The sequence below is a fragment of the Trichosurus vulpecula genome, chromosome 3 (genome assembly GCF_011100635.1).
Source record: "Trichosurus vulpecula isolate mTriVul1 chromosome 3, mTriVul1.pri, whole genome shotgun sequence".
Taxonomy (NCBI): Eukaryota; Metazoa; Chordata; class Mammalia; order Diprotodontia; family Phalangeridae; genus Trichosurus; species Trichosurus vulpecula.
In genome coordinates, this window is record NC_050575.1 from 379,410,930 (window position 1) to 379,433,152 (window position 22,223).

The 22,223-nt window shown below is 41.5% G+C and overlaps 1 protein-coding gene across 1 annotated transcript in view; it reads left to right on the forward strand.

The window, feature by feature from the left end:
- The first annotated feature begins 1,984 nt into the window (after window positions 1-1,984).
- Window positions 1,985-22,223, forward strand: part of LRRC36 (leucine rich repeat containing 36) — a 47,012-nt gene continuing 26,773 nt past the window's right edge. Inside the window, exons 1-5 of the mRNA XM_036750057.1 lie at window positions 1,985-2,054; window positions 3,882-4,009; window positions 12,245-12,437; window positions 13,215-13,314; window positions 19,708-19,790. Coding sequence (XP_036605952.1) covers window positions 1,985-2,054; window positions 3,882-4,009; window positions 12,245-12,437; window positions 13,215-13,314; window positions 19,708-19,790 — 574 coding nt within the window. The remainder of the gene's footprint in view (window positions 2,055-3,881; window positions 4,010-12,244; window positions 12,438-13,214; window positions 13,315-19,707; window positions 19,791-22,223) is intronic.

A 22,223-nucleotide genomic window follows, 5' to 3' on the forward strand; every position in this document is an offset into this window, starting at 1 on the left:
ATTTAAATCGCACAACAGGTGCATTGGTAGAGGGAGTTCCTTACGTCATTAATGTTGGACAGATCTTGTCCAAACCCCCTCCCCCAACAATCAGAAGCCCACAAGTGAAGAGGATGGTTGGAAGTGAGATTTGAGTATAAAGGAGGCAGTGGGGAATCATGCACTCAGAAGCACTAGGTCATTCTGTCTGGGTCATCTGGTGAGCCAATCCATCCCTCTGCTTCCAGGGGGGGCATCTGAGGATCACCAGCCCGGGGAAGCCCAATGAGTCAGGGGTCAGGGACAGAAGAACGTCCTTCCCCTCCCTGTCCTGAAATGACCAGCAGGGGTGGTTCCTGAGGTGCCACTGGACACTGGAGGGGAATTCGGGGTCCTGCTCCTCATTGCCTCGGCTTTCCGGGGGTCCCTTACCAGGGGGTCCCTGGGAGCAGCAAAGAGGCGCTGCTCTGCCCACCCTCACGCTTGGCCTCCAGTGCCCGTGCCAAGGGAGGTGGGCCATCGGTGTTAGCTGCCACAGGGGCCAGACCGGGAAACTGAGACCCGGGACGGGAGGATGCCCTTCCCACACACCCCACCCCAGGGCGCCCCTTCCTCAGCAAGGCCCCCCTCCCCAGGCTGGGCTGCCCCTTCGTGGGTCCTGCCCTCACAGAGATGCTCCCCACCCCAGACGGTCGGGGCTTTCTCTGCACTGATCTTCCCGTCACGGGGCGCCCCCCGCCAGGGCTGTCTCCATACCATAGTCACGGCGGCCTCGGGGTGAGGGGCTGCCTTCGAGTAACGGCCTGAGGGAGCGCGAGGACCTTGGGGGGGGGCGGGGAGGGAGAGGGGTCGGCTGGTGGTGGCAGGTGAGCAAGACGAGGAGGGTGAGAGAGTGGAGCTAGCGGGGAGCAGCGCGTGCAGGCCCGGGAGGGTGCACTGAGGTGATGGGGGGAGGGGGAAATGTTAGAGGGGAGCAGCGCGAGCAGGCCCGGGAGGGTGCACTGAGGTGATAGGGGGGCAGCCTGAGGTTAAAGGAGAACAGTGCTGGCGGGCCTGGGTGGGTGCATGAGGTGATGGGGGGTAGGGCAATGTTAGAGAAGAGCAGCACGTGCTGGCCTGGGAGGGTGCACGAGGTGATGAGCAGGGGCAGGAGGATGGAAGAGAGCAGCTCGAGGCGGGCCAAATGAGAGACCAGGTGTTAAAGGAGAGCAGCACGTGCCTGCCTGGGAGGGTGCTCGAGGTGATGGGGGTGGGGTGAGGTTAAAAGAGAGCAGTGCATGACGGGAAGGTGGGGGGGGAATGTTAGGGGAGAGCAGCACGTGCAAGTCCGGGAGGGTGCACGAGGTGATGGGTTTGGGGCAATGTTAGAGTGTTAGATGAGAGCAGCATGTGCCTGCCTGGGAAGATGCAGGAGGTGATGAGCAGGGGCAGGAGGGTGGAAGAGAGCAGCGCGAGGCGGCGCCAGATGCAGAGACCGGGTGTTAGAGGAGAGCGGCCAGTGCTGGTCTCTGCAGGGGCCTGAGACGCTGGCGGAATGGGGAGGGGGTTAGAGGAGGGGCAGCGGGTTAGCCTCAGGCTATGAGGTGATGGGCATGGGGTCTTTAGGGGAGGGTCCCAAGGAGGGGAAGAGGCAGAGGACGTCGGGTGGTCCAGCACAGAGGTGTTAGGTGAGGGGTTGGGGGCGGGCTGCGGTGTGTGCTGGAGGTTGGGCGGCGTGGGGTCTCCAACTCAGGGAATCCAGAGAGCAGGGAGGGTGGGATCCGGGCGGGGGGAGTGGGTCTCGAGGTGCGCACAAGGAGAGGGAGGGCACCCGGCGTGACCGGGGTGGGGAGCAGGGGCTCGAGGGCACAGGGCTGTGTCAGGTAAGGGGGCGGGGTGTCAGGGGAGGGGGAGGGGGCGCAGTCGTCGGGGTGGGGGGAGGGGTTTGCGAGGGGCTCTCCTGTTTCCCGGCATTCCCCGAGGCGGCCTCGCCAGCCAGGCCGGGGTCAGGAGGGACTAGGCTGGGATGGCGGAGCAGTGGAACCTGAACGAGGACGTGCTCCGCCGCATGGGGGCGCTGACCCAGGAGGAGCCGGGTGCGGCCCCTGGGAGGGGGGCCGGCTGGGCGTGGGGAGGGGGTTGGGGAAACGGCGACACCCATGGGAGGGGGGAGGCCCGGAGGGGAGGAGGAGACACTTTGATGTCACCTTTTTCAGTCTCGTTTCCTTCCCAGGGGCCCTTTTAGGGCCCAGTGACGTGGGGGTGGGGGTGGTATTGATTTTCTGGCCCTGAGAGTGCCCCTCACCACTTCAAGACCCACTGCCCCTCTGCCTTTCGGGACATTTGGGTTTGAAGCTCCCGCTTTTGTACTTTCTGTTGAAGAAAGGGTAGGCCGCTGCAGGCATTGCTGCATCTAGAGAGGAATCTGCTCTCAGCCAGCTAGCACTGAGCCCCCTGTTTGGGGTGGGCGTCAGTTAAAATGCCGACCTCTCCAGCTGACCCCAGTACGGTCTGGTCTTAAACTTCCCTTCACTTCTGTTTTCCTCATTTGTCAAATGCGGGGATACTGACCACGGCGCCCCTCTTTGGTGGGGTAAGGGACTTGGAAAAGACAAAGTTATCAGTAGCCAATCACACTCGGTTCTTGTTCTGTCTTAGTTTACACGGCTACATTGATCGTGTGTTTGCTTTAGAAATGGGTTGTCTTAGGGATCATAGGATCATAGAATTGAGACTTGGAAGGACCCTAGCCCATCCTCCTCGTTTTATAGATGAGGGAGCTGAGCCTCAAAAAAGTGAAGGGTCCTGCACAGATTATAATAAGTAGCAGAGCAGAGGATTCAAATCCAGGTCTCCTTGATGTCTGATACTTTATAATTTAGGGATCCTGAATCACTTTACTTTATTCTCCCTCCGCCCCCCCCCCCCCGCAAAAAAACCAGGAGTAAGTATCCCGCCTTTTTCATTTTGTAAGACAAAGGTTTCTAAAGTGCTGTGTGCTTTAAAAAAAATTGAAGTCAATTAAGATTTTGTTACTTCAAGAATTTTTGAAATATTTGACATGATCTCTTGATGTTGTTTTTGAATAGCCATTGGGTTTGGTGGGCCTCTCTATTGGACTTTAGATTGGAAGGGACCTTAGAGATAATTTAGTCTAATTCCTTCATTTTGCAAATGGGGAAATTGAAGCCCAAGAGAGGAAATTATTTGCTGAAAGTTATGTATAGTAAGCAAAAAAGCTGGAATTCAAATCCTCTAACTCCAAATCCTTTCCATTGCAGCAGTATTTTTCAAACGTTTTCATCTGAGGACTCCTCTGTATTCTTAAAAGTTATTGGGGATTTCAAAGAGCTTTTATTATGTGGATTATATCTCTTGATAATTACCATATTAGAAATTAAAACTAAGATTAAAAATTTTATTTTAAAACAACAATAATACATTACATGATAAACTTTTTTTGAAAAATAGTTTTATTGAAACAAAAAATGAGAAGAAATATTTGCATATTTTTGCAAGTATCTTTAATGTCTGGATTAATAGAAGACAGCTAGATTATCATACCTGCTTCTGCATTCAATATATTGATTTATATTGTTTTGAAGTATATGAAGAAAATCCAGCCTCACACAGATACGTAGTTGGAAAGGGGAGAAATATTTTAATAGTCAATAACTCAGTATTATTATGAAAATAGATTTGACCTCACAGACACCTTGATATTGTCTCAGGGACTCCCAGGGATCGTCCTACAACATTTTGATAACTGTTACATTATCCCAAGCTTCCTTCCCTGAGACTTTCACTCAAAACCATCACAAGGGACAGGGGGAGAAAGGGAAGTCCATTTTCACTAACTCTGCTCTCCATCTAAACAGTTGCTGAGAAAGAACGTAATACATTTGCTAATGATTCATTTTCAGAATTGGTGGAGTCTCTTTCATTGCAGGGATCCTATGTAGGAAAAATCCATTCCATTGGTGAGACCTTCAAAAATTTTAAAAATCTCCGATCCTTAGATCTATCAAGAAACTTAATCTCTAGTCTACAGGTAAGTTCCATATGATGACAGGACTGTAGACCATGCTGTAGAAGAACTGGTTGCAAGAACTGGGGATATTTAGCCTTGAGAAAAGAAGGAAGGAAGGAAATAAGCATTTATATAGCACCTACTATATGCCACAGGTACTGTGCTATGTAGAAACTTTACAACAAATATTATTTTGTGTGCTCACAACAACCCTGCAAGGTGGATACTATTATCCATATTTTACACTTGAGAAAACTGAGGCAAATAGGTTAAATGACTTGTCCAGGGTCACATAGCTAGTCTGTCTGAAGCCATATTTAAACTTGGGTCTTCCTGACTCCAGGCCCAACACTCTATATCTAGCTTCAGAAGGCAGAAAAGACTTAGGGAGAGGCCTAATGGTTGTAAAGGTCTGGCATAGGGAAGAAAGTTTGGAGACTTTAAATGTATTCTGTCTGGTGCCAGGGGACAGAAATAACATTAACAGGAAGTTGCAGAGAGGCAGATTTTAACTCATTATGGGAAAGAGCTTCCTAATAATTAGAGATGTCCAAAAGTGGAATGAGCTGCTTCGCAAGGCTATAGAGTCCTCATCATTGGAAGTATTCAAATGGAGGATATATAATCACTGAAGATTTCGAAGAAAAAGGTTCTTGATGAGGTTTGAAATCAGAACTCTAAGGTCCTCTCCAACTCTATGAATCTGATTCTGTGATATTCTATGGCCAATGAGGTAAACATAGCAAATATTATGCATCAAACATATTTTTAAAAGTGTTTTTGAGAGGAAATGAGGGCTAGAGAAGGTATAGCCTTTCCATTTTTGCATTTTAGACCAAATTAGATAGCTGAGATCTGTTCAATCTTAGATTTATTGGCATTTTACTTTTATTAATGTCTCTTCCTAATGAGAAGAAAATTTATGTTGAGGCTTGAAGGTTCCTTGCAAAAGATGAATTTCTAGGAGTATTTGAAAGAGGAAGAGGTGATGGGCTGGAAGGCAAGGAAATTTTTCCAGACCTGGCAGTGTAGGAAAAAAGCCTGGGCGTGAAAGCAGAAGCAGGCCTGAGCAGAGAAAAGGGAGTAAGGATTAGCTAACATACATTAGCCAAACATACACACATACAAAATTTGTGTTCTTTTCCCTTGTGTCCCAAATGCCATACAAAAGGCGGCATTCTTTCCACATATTCCCATTGCAAAAAGCATTTTCTCTGTACTTTTCCAGATACTCTCCAGATAAACTAAAGGTTTCCAATTCTGTTCTCAGCTGGCGGTTTTATGAGATATCTGCTTACCTGGACAAACCATAGTCTAGATCAGAGGTCTAAATGACTTCCAGGATGCATTGTTAGCATGTCTCCCTGTTAACCCCTAATCCGAAGCCTGCGCAGGATTCAGTCATTCTGAAACTTAGTAGCTTAATTTTCTACCCTCCTCTTGGTTCCTTCCCAAGGAATTTTCCCTGGATGTCTTCTGAAAAGAAAGACTCTAGTTTTTCTAGCAGAATCTTGTTGCTCCATTGGTTTCAGAAAACTGTTGGCTTAGAGTTTCCCCTTATACATTTTATGCCTAGATTTGAACTCTATGGGTGTTCTCCTTTCTGAGGTAAAATAAATGGAAAAAAATAAACATTGCTCTTGTTTGCTTTGCAATCAATGATACTTGCTTAATATGATTGTTCTGTATATATTCATCTTTCCAGTACCAAGAAGCACTTTACTTAATTGCCTTAGGGAAAACAAAATGACTGTGATAATTGCTAATGCATCTTTAGGGGATGCATGGACCATTAAGAGTTAGGAAGGCAGAAGAAAGTTGGAAACTATTCACTTGACATTCACATCAAAAGGAATTAGAAGTGACCTGAGATTGAGTATCAAACTTATCTAGTGCTTGCAGAGGTATTTTGATAACTGAATCAATAGCTGTAATTTCTGGTTCATTCATGGTAGTCAATGGAAAATGATTTTACTAAAAAACATTATAGTAAATATATTGTATAAAGTCAAAGGGGGAAAGACATTGCCAGTCAGGAGAATCAGGGAAAGTTTTGGGGCAGATGACAGCATTTGAAGGGCTTTCAGGGATGAATAGGAATAAAATAGATGAAAAGGGGAGAGGCAATTCTAGTTGTAGGGAACAGCATGAGCAAAGGCAGGGACGCAAGAGAACACCACGTATTTGGGGGCACAAGAGGTGAGGGTGAAGAGCAGCATTCTAATTTGCTTGAATTGTAAAGGGGAGAAATATGAGACAAGTCTGGAAAGGTATACTGGTGCATAATTGTAGAGGGCTTTATATAGGTTTTGAAAAACTGAACAGAAATGGGCAAAAATGTCTGATTTATTCAACAACCTATGTTAAGAACCTACTAAACCTGACACTCTAATATGACAGCATTGAAAAAGTGAAAACAGTTGAAATGTGAAAAACTTGAAGACAATTTCAGTCAGTTGTCTGCAGAGGCAGGAACTATTGCAGTCAGAGGATCTGGGTTCAAATTCAAATTTTGCCAGATACTGCTTGGTTAACCTTGTTTTCTTATTTGTAAAACAAGAGGGTTGGTATAGATGATCTCTAAGGTCTCTTAAATTGAGATTCTATGATCCCTATGATCTCTGTCCTGGATAGAGAGATGTTAAAGCTGCTCATGAGAACTGGTTTAGAAGCTAGAAGCTCCATTTTCTAGTCTTGGCTCTAATGTCCCCTAGATACATGACCTTGGGTGAATTGTTTTACCTCTCTTGCCTCAGTTTTCTCATCTGTAAAATGAGGAAGTTTAGACTGGATGATATCTAAGGTCCCTTTCAGTTCTGTGGCTCACACTGTATTAAAGGGTGAGTTTGCCATTAGAAACAGTAGTGCAAAAGTTGGCAATGGTAAGGCATGTCTAAAGAGTAATGACTTCAGGAATGGTCTGATAAAAGATAGTGACAATTTTAAAAGGTAAAGGAATAACAACAGGGGGAAGAATTTAGGCCCTAACTTATGATGTTTGTATCTTTTCATTTTAGTGAACTATTTATAACCCTATAGTTGTGATTACTTATAGCTGATAACCCTATAGTGTTAAGTGATTACCCTATAGCTGTTAGCCTTGTAAGTGATGATGGTGGCTCAGGTAATGGCTCATCATTAGATGCAGTGGAAGTTGGAAGACATTGAAGGTTTAAGACACGGACTGAAGTGACCGTATTAGAGATGAAGGCTTTTTTATGTCATATGCTTTATAAGTATACAATTATAACATAGTAATAATTTTATATCAATTTCATCAGAATCACAGCCACAGAATAATAGTGGGGATCAGTTTTGCTACTTTTCTTCTTTTTCTGTTTCTTTTAAAAATATTTTTTGTTATATGGGATAGAGAAAGGATAGTGAGAGAAATATGAGCCATGTAAATACAAAAGATATAAATAAAAATTTATTTTAAAAAGCAGGAGGATTGTATGCATATATGTGTATTTGTGTGTAACTGTCCCAAGTTTCTGGGATATATAGCCATATATCCATTAAGAGTTTTTAAAATATACCCTTCTACCAAAGAATCTACTTTTCTGTCTTGACTTCTTTTCCACTAAAAAACAGAGCAGCAGTTAGAATCCAGGAGTGTGGTTGGGATTAAACCAGGATAAAAGATGTGCTGAAGGCATTTTGCTCCTCTTCTACAAGGCAGGATTGGGGTGGGAACATAGAGATTGGGCATGACTGAAAAAGAAGAACTGACAGTCACCACTGGCAAGTAGGTGCCCCAATTTGAATGTCAGATTTTATAAATTGCTTTGAGTTTCTTGGAAGAAACGTACTCTGTAGATGAATTATTAATACTTAAAACCTCAAGACTCTATTTATAGCTTTTCAAGGAGCAAATAGTGTGAGAGAAAGAGCAGGAGAAAAACTTGAGCTGAATAAGGAGCAGTAGTGATGAAGGCGATTTGGAGAGCTTTAGAATTGTGGAGAAGGCCGGAGATGACCCTGGAAAGAAGGTTGGGAAGATCTGAAAAGCTGCAAACTAAAGGAGGAACACTCAATTTGGAGGAAGAAAAGAGGGAGAAGGTTCATTTTGAAAGAGAAGGAAAAAAGGTGGGGGCGGGGGGAGAAGATCCAAGGAGGATCAGAAGGAAGAGCAAAAGAAGGGGCGGGAGAAGAAATCAACTGAAGGAGGAGAAGGAAAAGGAGAAAGTAGCAAGAAAAGTGAAAGAAAAGACAGAAAAGATAAGAGGTTAGTGGGAGAAGGAAAAGGAAGTTCATTGTGGCTGTCAAGGTATTAAGGTTTGCTAAAGAAGTGAGAGTGACAAGTTAATAATCATCCTGACCTGAGGCTCTTCCAACAACTAAGGAGAGCATGGTGATTTGTGCAGTGATTTGCAGTGAGTACCCAAAGTTTGCAATTTTTGCCACAGTCATACTATTTGTACTACAGGCAGCACTCCCTCCTTAGGAGAGAAAGTGATGGGTTTTGCCTCTCCATACTCCAGGTCATTGAATAGTGAAATGTTCCCTTAAAAATGGAGGAAGAAAAATGAGCAGGCTTCCAGTGTGAAAACGAGCCTGAATCGTGCCAGGAGGTTGGAGGGTAAAAAAACATCACAAAAAAGAGGAAGGAAAAGAGGCCTATTGAATACTTCGAGCTAAGAAAAAATGAGGCTGTTTTTGAAGAGGGGAAGATGGATACTCTGGAGAGGAAGCATCTGCATGTCCTCCCAGGAATGAAGTAGTAAATGCCCAAGAGCTCCCTAGTGAGAATTTATCCATTAAGGATCAGAAGAAAGGAGAAGAGAGTATGGTGGTTGGTGATTTCCTCTCCAGACTTCTTTGACCATTCTCAAATCTCACTCCAGAGTTGGAATTTACATTTCACTACTGTAGCCTCTTCCTCTGGAGGGATGGCTTGGATAGCTCCTCCAAGAATCTCTATTTATGGAGAGTACCTAAGCCAGCCTAGTCTTTTTTCCTCCCCAGGCTGCACTTCAGATTTTCTGTACCATGACCCCATGGGTAACTTTGTCCAGTCTTTCCCACTTTTCACTTTCAGCTTCCTTTCTTAACGTGTTGTTTTCCTCCATTGAAATGTTAAACTTTGCTTGAGGGCAGGAATTGTCTTTCTATATATTTGTAGCACTGCGCCTGGCCCTTAGTAAGCATTTAACAAATACTTGTTGCTTGACTGGAGCTATTTGTTAGCCTGAAAACAGTAACTGGGAAGTCTACTATCTTCCTGCCATGTGTAGCTAAGATGTGACAGAGAATCTTCCCAGATTTTTCTAAATGGATGATTATTACCAACTTCTGGTGATTCACAAAGTACAAATGACACTGCCAGAAGAAATTTAGAAAGCATTTCCAAAGATTATGAAGTCTTGGCAAGAAATTGAAGACCTTACGGGCATAAATAAAGGTGTTTTCATCACTGCTGCCTATCAAAGGCAAGTACAATAAGAGAAAAACAGATTTAGGAAATGAAGCTGTTTTAAGAAGATGGTGTCTAAGAATGAAATTTGGATTTCTGTGCCACAGCTTAAAATGTAGGAATGACAGACCTCTCTAAAGATGAAGTGGAGCCCTTAGCAAGAGCTAGTAGAATTGCATTTGCCTAGTGTCTTTTTTTATCTATTCAAAAAGCCTTTAATTTGAAAAGGAAGGTGGAGGCAAGGGACAACCCATGTAGGCCCAATGAGCTAGATACCATAAGTAGCTATAATGTAGCAGAATGGGTAATAGAGATTCCAGAAGTTCACAGAAGACAAAATCCAAGAAAAGAGCAAGTAATAAAAACCCATGGCCTCAAGTGTCTGTACATAAATGTGCAAGGTACAGCTAACAGGCAAGACCTAGAAATCAGTCAACAAATACTTATTAAGCACTTGTGGTGTGTCAGACACTGGGGATACAAAGGCAAAAACAAAATGTTTTCTCCACTGTCAAGGAACTTTCATTTTACTGGGGGAAAACAACATGTATACCTATACTTAAAAGAAGCAAAATATAGTCAAGCTAATTATAAGGTAGTGGGGGAGTGGAGGCACTAGCAATTAGGAGATAAGAAAGCCTTCAAGTAATAAAAAAAGATGGCATTTGGGATGAACTTTGAAGGAAACTAGGGAGTTAAGGTGATAGGGAAAGGAAGCGTGTTCCAGGCCTGAGAAATAGTCACCTATGCAAAGGCTGATAACTGATGACCATGAAAAGACAAAAATGTTCAATTCTCATTTTGCTTCTGTTTTCTCTGCCAATGAAGATTGTTTTTGGACTGGTGAGGACAGCATAAATATGGTTAAGGGGAGTTGATAGCCAAGATAAATAAGGAGATAGGAAAGGAGCATCTAGATGATTTTGAAGGCACTGCCAGAGATCCTTGAAAGATGTTAGAGAAGGACATATTAAAGTTTTAAAGAAGGGCAAATATGTCATGGTTATCAAAAGGAACAAGAATGAAATCTATAAACCATAGGTCAGGAAGCTTGACTTTGATACCTGGCAAGATTCTGAAGCATTACTAAAGAAATAGGGAGCATCAAGAAAATGACCAGCATTGGCTTCATCAGGAACAGGTCAGGTCAGACTAACTTTATTTCCTTTTTTGACAGGATTACTAAATTGGTAGGTGAGGGGAATACTGTAAATACTGTAGTCCATTGAGGGCTACAGACCCCTAGGTGTCCATGGAGAGATTTTGGCAGGTCTGTGAACTTGAATGGGAAAAATTACATCTTTGTTTTCACTAATCTCTAACCAAAATTTAGCATTTCCTTTAACTAAGAATTAAAAAAAAACCAAACCATTATTCTGAGAAATCCACAGGCTTGCTTCAACAAACTGACAAGGGGGTCCAGGACACAAGAAAGGTTAAGAACACCTGATCTAGATTTTAGCAAAGCAGTTGGTAAGGTGTTTCATGTTCTTGTGGCAAAGATGGAGGTATTTGGGCTAGGCAATTAGATTTAGAACTGGTTCAATGAGGGGACCCAAAAGGTTGTCATCATAATCATCGGTTTAACGTTAGCCTAAAAGGGGAATCTCTAATGAAACACCTCAGGAATCTGTGCTGCTTAACAGTTTGATCAATAATTTAGAAGAAGGGAGGAAAGGTGTACTTCTCTAGTTTGCAGACTGCACAAAACTAGATTAAATATTGGGTGGCAGGATTCAAAAACACCTTCACAGTTTGCATCAAAAGGAATTAAACAAATTTTGATAGGAATTAAATGTAAAGCCTTGCACGTGACTTCAAAAAATCAACCTCACAAGTATGTGGCTAGACAGATTTATTTGGAAGATATCTGAGGGCTTGAATGGAGAGCTTAATGTGTGTGACAGATGTCTGATATAGCAGACAAGAAAACACATGTGATCCTAGGCTGCATTAAGAGGCCAGATGGGAGTTCCCTTGCCCTCTGCCCTGGTAAGGCATATCTGGAGTGTTATGTGCCATTCTAGATGCCTCATTTTGAGGGAGAACATTGAAAAGCAAGCATGTAAAAGATGCTTCAGAAGATGTACTGTTTTGAGTTTATGCCATAGGAAGAAGCTTCTGCTGAAAGACCTGGGGATGTTTAGCATGTTAAGGACTTAGGGGCTGCCTGGTAGCTGTACTTAGGTACTGGAAGGCTGCTGCGGAGAAAGGGCATGAGATTTGTTCTGCTTGACCTAGAGCAATGAATGGAAGTTAGAAGAAAATTGTAGTGTCATCTAAGGCAAAACTGCCTTAAAACGACAGCTGTGCAAAAGTGGGATGGGCTGCCATGTGAGGGAAGGGGCTCCTTCCCTGTCCCTTAGAGATCCTCAGGCTAAGGCTGGACGACCAATTGTCAGGCATGTTGGAATAGAAATTCTTGTCCTGTTGTGGGTTGGACTAGATGGTCATGGACATCCATTCTGACTCTTAAATTCTGTGACCATGACTTAGCACTGGGAAGAACTTTAGAGAACATCTTGCCCAAACTCCTTGTTTTATAGAGAAAACTGAGACCTAGAGGAATGACTTGCCCAAGGGGACTGAGGGAGTAGAGAAGAGATTTGAAACCAGGTCCTTTGATTCCAAATCTAGCGCTCTTGATACAGTCTCAAATATATAGGACAGTTTATCTCCTGAAAGGCTATTTCTGCTTTATCATACAGCTGAGTGGCATTCTAGCTCTGCCTTCTCCTACATATATATACTTGCTAAGTAGCAGGTGTATTCCCACTTTTAGCTGTGGGTCTTGTAGTCTCTTCCAACAGGCTTCTTTTAACAGTTTTTTTCCTTAATAGGGTATCGAGTATTTATCTTCACTCCAAGATCTGAATTTATATTACAACAACATTCCTTCATTAGCAGAGGTGTCCCGCCTGCAGGCTTTACCTTGCCTAAAAGAGCTAGATTTGAGACTCAATCCTGTTGTCAGAAAAGATACAGACTATAGACTCTTTGCTGTACACATGCTACAAAATCTGGAGAAACTGGGTGAGAGCCTCCCCTCCCACACCCCACCCTTTCAAAGACCTTGGTAAACAGCAAGGTTTACTATTCGCTTGTTGCCTCCTACCATCTTGGAAGCTGGCCCAGGATATAAAACTCAGAGTGCATTGTTTATTAGTATTTATAGAGATCTTTTATTTTGGCAGTATTTGGCAGTGTTTTTAATAATAATCTCCTTTTTCTGTTACTCCATTTTAGTTCTCTCTAGTTTGACCTTATTTAATTACTTCAGGAAAAAAAAAAACCACAGCACACTAAAAAAAATGCTTCCAGTCTGACACTTGGGCTAATAGGCCCCTGGGACATGAAACTCTTGGAGATCAATATTGTATATCCCTATCCTTCTGTTGATGGGTTAGTTACCTTATCTTCTAGTGGGAAAGGAATTTTTGAGTCAGTGACGTGGGCAAAACAGACCTGCTTGAGCCAGCTCTTTCCAAATAGGGGTTGCTTAACTTCAACCCTCAGGCTCAAACCATTTGGCTGTTTGGACCTTTAGTTATTAGCACATATCTTCAGTGAGGACAGAATACTTTAGCTGTTTATTGTCCAACCTTCCTTTTCTTAGGTGTGGTTGCACCTGTGTAGCAGTCGTTGCTATGATATTTCTTATGGTCTCTAAGAGTTTCTGCTAGTCTCAATGACACCATAATAGCATTGTTCTGTCACCTGTCTCTGCCCACAGCACAAAAGGATATGAAATCTGTACCTGGTTTTCACTTTGTGAAATTAGCATGCCTAGATCATCTTTTTTGTCTTTAGATGACCGGGTAGTCCGGGACAGTGAGCGGAAAGCTGCTAAGCTTCATTTCAGTCAGCTGGGCAGCAATGAAAATTTCCTCTTTGATGTGGAAAATAAGAGGTAATGAGTTTTATCTTATTTGATTTGGTTCTTGATTGTGTTATAGTGAACAGTGAGTTTACTTTCCCAGCAGAACTCACAGGTTGTAAAAAATCCTAAAATTATGTTGTTGGCATAAGTAGCTAGAAAATTATCTCATATGAGCATCTAGACCCTCCATATATACATTCCTGTCTTCTTGAACAATTGTGTCCCACATGTAACATACTGTCATGGAAACAGTGATGGAGACCTGAGTTCGAATCTAGATTCTGGAACTTACTTGCTATGTGACCTTAGGGAAGTCACTTAACTTCTCAGCTCCTCAGTTTCATCTTCTGTAAAACGGGGATAATACTTGCATTAACCAGTAGACAGATGATGAAACCTTTCCTTTCGCTTAATAGAGAAAGAGTAGGTTTGGAAGGTTACATATGCTGCTATAAGGGAAAAACAGGAACCATAATCATTTCATGACATCTTGATGGACTAGAAACGTAGAAATATTTCAGTTACCTGGAGTCATAATAGTAGAAAATAAGAACATTAAAATGCAACTTTGTACGGACAACGTAAAATGAATAGTCTCATCTCAATACTGCCAATCACCATGTTTAGTATTGTTTAAATATTTTTCTTTTTTATAAAAAAAAATTACTGGTATAAAAACAAAAAGTAGCAATAAAAGGAAAAATACTGCACTACCTCTTATGTAGAGTTGTGAGTAAAAGCTCTTTGTAAATTTTTACAATGTTATATGAAGTAAGCTGCTATTATTATTTTGGAATCAGTTTAGGTATGTTCTTTCCATTGTCTCCCTACACCTAAGAAGTACCATAAAACATGCTAAGTCCCTGAACAGACTTGGCCAGACTTTTCTTACTTCTGAGTTGAGAACCACTATTTAGTCAGGCAGAAATAGAAGTAGACTTTTCTATCTGGTGTTTGATGTTCAAGAAAAAAGCAAAGGAAGAATACTTTCTCTGTGAAGCCAATGATGAGCAGCCTAACTGAGTACCCAAGTGGTGAAGCGTCCAGCTGCTCTTTTCCATGTTTAGTTAGTGATTATATTCAAATTCTTATGCGTGTTGTACCCCAGCATGAAGCCTAAGAACTCAATCTTTAGAGCAGCTTTAAAAAAATTTTAGGAGACAGTTGGTGTTTGTAAGGTCAAGGCTCAAAATGCGATTTTCTTTCTTTTAGGTGCTTTTTTTGGTAATAAGATATGCTGCTGCCAGGCAAACATATCTAGATGATCTAAGGGCTGGGCTTCCCGTAAGGATGAATAACTGAAAGCTTTGTTAGATTGGATTCTTCTTTCTCTGTCTCTCTCTTCCTCTTCCTCTCTTCACACACACATACACATTTGTCAAGGTGAAACCCTGTGCTATCTTTTTCCAACTCAAAGGTAATTTTACATTCAGTTTACTAATTTGCAGAATACTTCATTTTTTACCCCTTGATCATTAGGTGAAATGAAAATTTACATTTCTTAATAACTGTATACCCCTGCTGCCTTCTGCCAATTGAGATAGATTGCCATCTGAGAGAGCTTAGAGTTACAAGACTTAAGCACTTTCATATAACTTTAAAAATTATGTTTCACCAAAATTTAGTAATGTTTTAAACAAAGTTGTAAAAGGTTTTGACCTTGAGATTAAATGTGGATTAGGGAGAAATAAGAAAATGTCACAATTATGACAAGTTGCTGTTTAATCTGGGATTGTGTCTACATAATTCAAAATGAGGAAGAGATTTGGTGGTTATTAATTTGATCGTTGTAGATAATCAAACCAGTTATATATCTAAAGTGGACTTTTTGGGGCCCAAACCATTCATTCTTTCATTCATATTTGGCTTCAAACAACAAAAAAATTAATGAAATAGTTGTCAAAGCTGTATTTCACTGTATATTGTGAAAAGTCTGGGATTCAGGAAATAGGAACTTTTGCTGCATAAGGCTACCTTTCCATCTGTAAAATGTGGAGGTGTACGACTTGACACAAATGTGTCTCCTGGAAACGAAGTGTTTGTAATCCAGGTGCAGATGACATCCAGAATGCCATTATTTGTTTTTCATATTCCTGCTTCTCGTAGCAGTGAAATAATTACTTTAAAATTTCTAAATTATTTTAAACAAGACAAAGTAAATTTTTACATTTGTATTTTCATAGTCACCATTTTTTCTGATAACCCTGTCACCTCTCTTACACTTTTCTCTGAATGTTACTGTCATGAGAAAATATTTTTATAAGCTGAAGGGTAGTAAGCAGGGACCTCTTGTATGTTTTAAAATTGATTACTGTTGAGCTCTGTCATTCTATCACATAACTATTGTCACTAAATGCAATTGGCCTAACAATCCCAATAGGAAAACTAAGTGGACAGAGTGCACATTGCCCAGATAATGACATGTTAGTTGAGAATGGACAATTTGTTGATCTTTTGGTCCATTAGAAAATATGTCTTGGACAAGCATGATAGATGACAATGAGCTGGGCCCAGATGAAATAATCAGAAAAGTCTAGACCAATATATCAGTCAATTAACAAGCATTTAATAAATAAGTCCTAGATGCCAGTTTCTGTGCTAGGTACAGGATTACTGGAGAAACTGCAGTACTTTCAAATGATTCCATGCTGCTTGCTTGTTACCAAAGCTACAATCCCTCCCCCCCACATCCCCATTATCTTGGTGATGCTGTGTGGCATCAGGTGTGCCATGTGGAATACCAAGATCTCTGAAGTATCCTCATTGTAGGTGACCAGAAGGCAATAGTCACATTCTGTGTCCAAAAGCTATATAGCATGTAGTGGCACATGGTGATAAATGAAAAATGGCATAAAGACATTATTACTGAGGACATGTAGACCCCAAAGGAGGTGGTTCAATGTAGAAAGAGTGAGGGATAACTGATGTAACAGCTGAAGTATTCAAAGATGTCCACGAAGTGCAGAAGACCCAAGGCTTCCAACATTTGGGTAGGTTCTCCACAGATAATTTATGGGATTGCACAAGGTGAGAAGATGGGAGGGAGGGGTTGTGACCCACATTGTTAGAGGGAGTCCCCAAATTGATGAGATGAAGGATCCATTGAAGTATCAGAATAGTCACATCTCCCAGATTTCTGTTGCCCAGCTTCTCTAGTGTCTTTGCTCAGCAGACAGGTCTGTAGATAAAAAACATTATTCATTGTTTTGGGCTTCTAAATATGTGAATTGGTAGTGGCAGAATCCCAAGAGAACAATTGTTGTCAGTTTTTCTTCTCTAGGGAAAACTTTGCACTGCTAATTAAAAATTAAGAACCATTGAGCAAAGATGTATCAGTGAATAAAATATATCCAAAAAGATTGTCTACTGTATTTCTGGGAGGGGCCAACACATAACACACATACATTTCAATCCTTTGCCATGTGTGTGTTTGCAAAGTTTGGTTCAGACAGTTACGCTCTCATGGTTGTTTGGTTTGTGCATGTTCTAATTATTCATCTGATTTCTACAGCCTGTGGACATGATGTTCAGGCCTCTCCTACTGCACTTTTTCCTGCTTTGCCCTGGGATTTGGGGCACTGTAATTAAAAATAAAACATTCTGAATAAAATATCACTCTTTGTCTATTTTTGAAACCAAGAACTTTTTTAGAACTTATATGTCTTGCTTTACATAATAGGTTTGTGTTTGAAAAAAATGTGTATTATCTTTTTGCATATGAAAGCCTATTTCAAATGTACTAGGAGAATGCACTATAGAAAACCCCTATGATGAATCTTTTTGTAAAAGGATTTATCGATACTCTTGAATTTATCTCTGTCATGGATCCCAATTTTTATATCAGAGATTTATGTGAAGTAGAGATACCTATGCATTTGGAAAAAATCAATTTCATTACAATATTATAAGTGATTACAAAACATTTATCATGAGGGAAAAATATTACCCAGGTGCAAGGTTATATTTAGAAATATTTTATTAATGAGCTCAAGAAATATTCATGGTATATATAAAAATATAACTGGGGGTAGGGAGACTTTCTTCCTAAGCCTTAGTGTCCCCTAATGGATAGTGCTTCACAAATATTCCAGCATGATTACATTCTTGGCCAGATGCTTATTATTCATGCTAATGTTAGCTTCCTAGCTTTACCCATGCTCTTAAGTAAAGTACATTTGTTCATGAAGGACAAAATCTTTCCTTTCTCTGTATTTCTTTAAACTAGTGACTTCAAACTATGTTTTCTTTGGGCAATATTTTGGTTCTTAGACATCAACTCTTTTTTCTTTCTGTAAGCTGAGTATTTGTTGGTCCCCTAACTATACACATTCTCTTAGAACCTTTGTCTTTGTAATGTCTTTGTAATGAAACCATGGTGGAATGGAAACCGGAACCTGGAGACTTTGAGGCCTTGAGACCTTACTCTGCCACTTACTTGTGCTACCCACTGCAACGGGGTACCCTGTCCCCTTCCTAATTTCTCTATTTCTGTCGAGGGCACCCCATCCTCCTAGTTCTTCAGGTTTTCCATGCCAGTGGCTTCCTCCACTCCCTCACCCTGACAATCTAGGCAGCTGCCAAGCCTTATTACTTCTATCTTCACAGCATCCCTCTCATCCATCCATCCATCCATCCCCTCTTCTCCAGCTACGAGGACACCATTCTAGCTTGAGCCCTCATCACCTTTTGTTTCCACTTCCACAACAAGGGTGTGTGTGTGTGTGTGTGTGTGTGTGTGTGTATGAGGGGGGGTGTATAAAATATATCTGTGAAGGGGCATCTCCTGCTGAAGATTACCCTTGAGCTGAGTCTTAAAGGAAACCAGGGATTCTAAGGGGTTGAGGTATGGAAGGAGAGCATTCCAGGCTTGGGAAATAGCCCATGCCAAAGCATGGAGACACAGGATATGAAGTGTCAGGTGCGAAGAACAGCAAGAAGGTCGATTTGGCTGGACTGTAGAACTTGTGGGAAAGGGGAGAGAGTACAGTTATCTCTTCCACATCGTGGGGGGCAGGAGGGGGAAGGACAGAAATATGTATAAAAATTTGGGGCCCTCCCTTCATACCAGAAAAGAAGTCTGAATTATTATGGTATTAAAACATAAAATATGTTGCTATTATACAGTACTATATATATATATATATATTTTATGCATTTCTGAGTTTCTAAACTCTGTTGTCTGCTGGCCTTTGCGTGTTGTGCGTGGCTTCTGTAAAACCCCCCCAAATTCTCATTTAATTCCCATTTAATTTCTTATGCATACCCATGGTATATTGAAACTACACTGGAGAAAGTCGTGATGTGGAAGGGATAACTGTAATATGTCACAACCATGGAGAGGCTGATTGGAGGCCAGGTTGTGAAAGGTTTTAAAGGCTAGAGTTTATATTTGATCCTAGAGTTTAATAGGGGCACTAGGTGGCGCCATCGTGCACAGACCGCCCATCCTGGAGTCACAGAGACTCATCAAATCTGTCCTCAAGACACTGACTAGCTGTGTGACCCTGGCAAGTCGCTTCACCCTGTTTGCCTCAGTTTCCTCATCTGTAAAATGAGCTGGAGAAGGAAATGGCAAACCTCCCCAGTATCTTTTCCAAGAAAACCCCAAATGGGGTCATGAAGAGTCAGACATGACTGAAAAACAACCACCAACAAAGAGGTCATCAATAGACTTCTGGTCTATAGAACATAGGTCTATATTAGGGGTAGGAGTTTATCGAATGGGGAATATAACATAAGTGGATCAGTGCTTTCAGGAAACACTGGCAGCTGGGTGGAGGATGGATTGGAAAGGGGAGAGACTTGAGGCAAGGAGACCAATTGCCATAGTCTAGGTGAGAGGTGATAAGAACCAAAACTAGGATAGTAGCTGCGTGTGTGTGGATAAGGGGATATATGTAAAAGATGTTGGGGAGGTAGAAATAATAATATTTGATGACTGATTGCATATATGAGGTGAGTGAGAGTGAGTTTTCAAAAGTTTGATCATCATGAATTCATATGTATTTTTACTAGAATTTCTTTTTTTACTTTAGAAACCTCTTTTGTAGAGGGGAGAGAATTTGGAACTCAAAGTTTTAAAAACAGATGTTCAAAAACAACAACAAAAAAGTTTTTGCATGCAACCAGGAAATAAGATACACAGGCAACGGGGCGTAGAAATTTATCTTGCCCTATAAGAAAGGAAGGGAAAAGGGGATGGGAGGGGAGTGGGGTGACAGAAGGGAGGGCTGACTGGGGAACGGAGCAACCAGAATATACGCCATCTTGGAGTGGGGGGTGGGTAGAAATGGGGAGAAAATTCGAAATTCAAACTCTTGTGAAAATCAATGCTGAAAACTAAATATATTAAATAAATTTTTAAAAATGGGGAAAAAAGAAACCTCTTTTGTGATTTTAAAGCATTGCATATGGCAATTCTAGGGAGAAGAACTTGAAAAACTGTGTGATGGATGAACGACCACCATCAAAGCTTGAAACAGATGCTGATAACAGGATTGAAACAGGTATGTTCCTTTCTGAAGTAAAAAAAATAAACCTTATTTAGTTTGAATAGCCATTTGGTTTTGAAAGGCCTGAAATTCTCAGTCTGTAACACATTTTTTATTTTCCTTAGTGCCTATTTGTCCAGGGAAATGGCCGTGAATCGATGTCACTGAACTAAGCAGGGATCTTATTTTGTATAGTTTTGATTTCGAGTTCACAATATTTTATGCCAAGATAAACCATTATCTGATATTACATCTCCCCTTCTGCTTTTAGGCCAGTGTGTGGAAAAATCTTAGTGTATATGAGTCCTGGAAATTGGATTTCTATATTTATTAAGGTATAATGTAACTGCCTGTACTTGACTGAGCTAAACTGCTGCTCTCAGAAATTTCCTCCGTGGGTAATGAAGCACTCTAAAGTGCTCAAGCTACTAGGAAGTAATTGGTTTACTGGACAAAGTGCCATTTCTAGAGGCCTTGAGAGGCTTTAATTGTTGACTGGGTTTCACTTTTTTGAAACGAATTCACATTGTTACTTTGAAAGGTTTTGTTTCCGCTGAAAATCATATTTGTGCCAAATCCCTGGAGCGGACTCAGTGTAAGCACTATTGGTAATCAGACATGGCTAACAAGGTTATAAACTGTCACTGCCATGTCATAGAGTTAACACAGCATTGTCTGGAGAATGGTTTCTGTTAGTCCAGTTGTTTTCATAGTTTTATTTTCCCCAGTCTTTACATGGTAAAGAAACTATGTGATCCTGGTTACCTCCTGCATTTCTTAAAGACTCACTTATTTTTATCTCCTTTGCTGATCCTATCCTTTCTTCCGGTTGCTCAGTGTGGACATTTCCCAAGAACTGGTTTTCAAATCTCTTCTCTTTCTACACTCTTGTAACTTCAACTATGATTTCTATGTGGATGATTTCCAAGTCTCCCAAGTCCTGATATCTTGCCTGAGTTTTAATGCCATATTCCCAGCCAGAATATTCCCATATTCTTGCAGGACATTTCCAATTCAATATCCTGTCAGAACTTTGGTGTTCAGTGTACATAAAATCCAATCAATTTTTCCCATCCTGTGCTAATTCCAATTCCTGACTTCCCTGTTTCTATTCATCATCAGTCTCCTGTTCACCTTGGCTGGAGATGTCTTTATTCCTCCTACTTCTTTACTCTCACATCTAATTAGCTTTCAAATTCTGTCGTTTTATCTTTGCTGGGTCTTGCATCAGTGTCCCTCTATTCATGCCCACCACAGATACCCTTGTTCATTCAGGTCCTTTTTTAGTGATTCTTACCTGGATCACTGGAAGTAGCTTTCTAACTGGATCCTGGCACCACCAGGTGTGTCTCTCCATCCAATCCATCTAGTACCCTGTTCTCGGATTGATTTTTTATAAAAACATAGCTTTATTCATGGCATACAGCCATTAAAAAACCTTTAGTTATTCTCCATAACTCACCAAATCAAGGCCTAATTTCTCAGCCTGTCAGTTCATGAAACCATAAAATCTCAGAGTTTGAAAGCTGGAAGGTACCTCCACAGTGATACAGTTCAGCTTGTAATCTGACTAATGGTCACCTAACTTCTTCTGAAATCCCTTTCTCCAAGGCAATGATCACACCCCCTTTTTAAGACAGTCCCTTCCACTCTGACCAGCTCAGATTGTTGGGCAGTCTTTCCTACATACAGACTAAACTGGCCTCTGCCTCTTCTCTCCATTGTTCCTGGTTCTGCCTTCCAGGGCCATTGAGAACAAGCTTACCCCTTACTCCACATGACAGCCTTTCAGATATCTGGAGAGGGCTGTCATGATCCTCTTCAGTCTTCTCTTCTTCAGGCTGATGATCAGCTCCAGTTCCTCAAACCAATCTTCACCGGACATGGGCTCAATTTACTTTACCATTTTTGTTGTGAAGTAGCCTGGCATAGTGGATACGGCACAGGAAGACCTGGGTTCAGATCCCACCCCAGATACTTCCTAAGTATGTGACCCACTAAGCAAGTCTCTAATGAGAAAGCCTTTAAAGGTCCTTTCCAGCTCTAAATCTGTGATCCTCTTCCCTCCACTGGACGCTCTCCAGCTTATCAACATTTTTCCTAACAAGACACCTACACCTGAACACCATAGTTCAGGTACAGTCTGACTAGGTCAGAGTACAATGGAATTATCGGTTCCTTATTCCTGGAAGCTTTGCCCCATTTAATATAGCCCCAAATCCTATTGCTTTTTTGGTTGTCACAGCACTCAGCTGACTTGTACTGAGTTTGTAGTTCCCTAGAACCCCTAGATAGCTTTCAGACCAACTGTTCTCCAACAATACTTCCCCATCCAATGCTTGTGATATTGATTTTTAAAACTAAAGTTGTTAGACTTTATATTTATTCCCCTGAATTTCATTTTATTAGATTCAGTTCAGGTAGTATGTGGATAGAGCTTGACCCGAA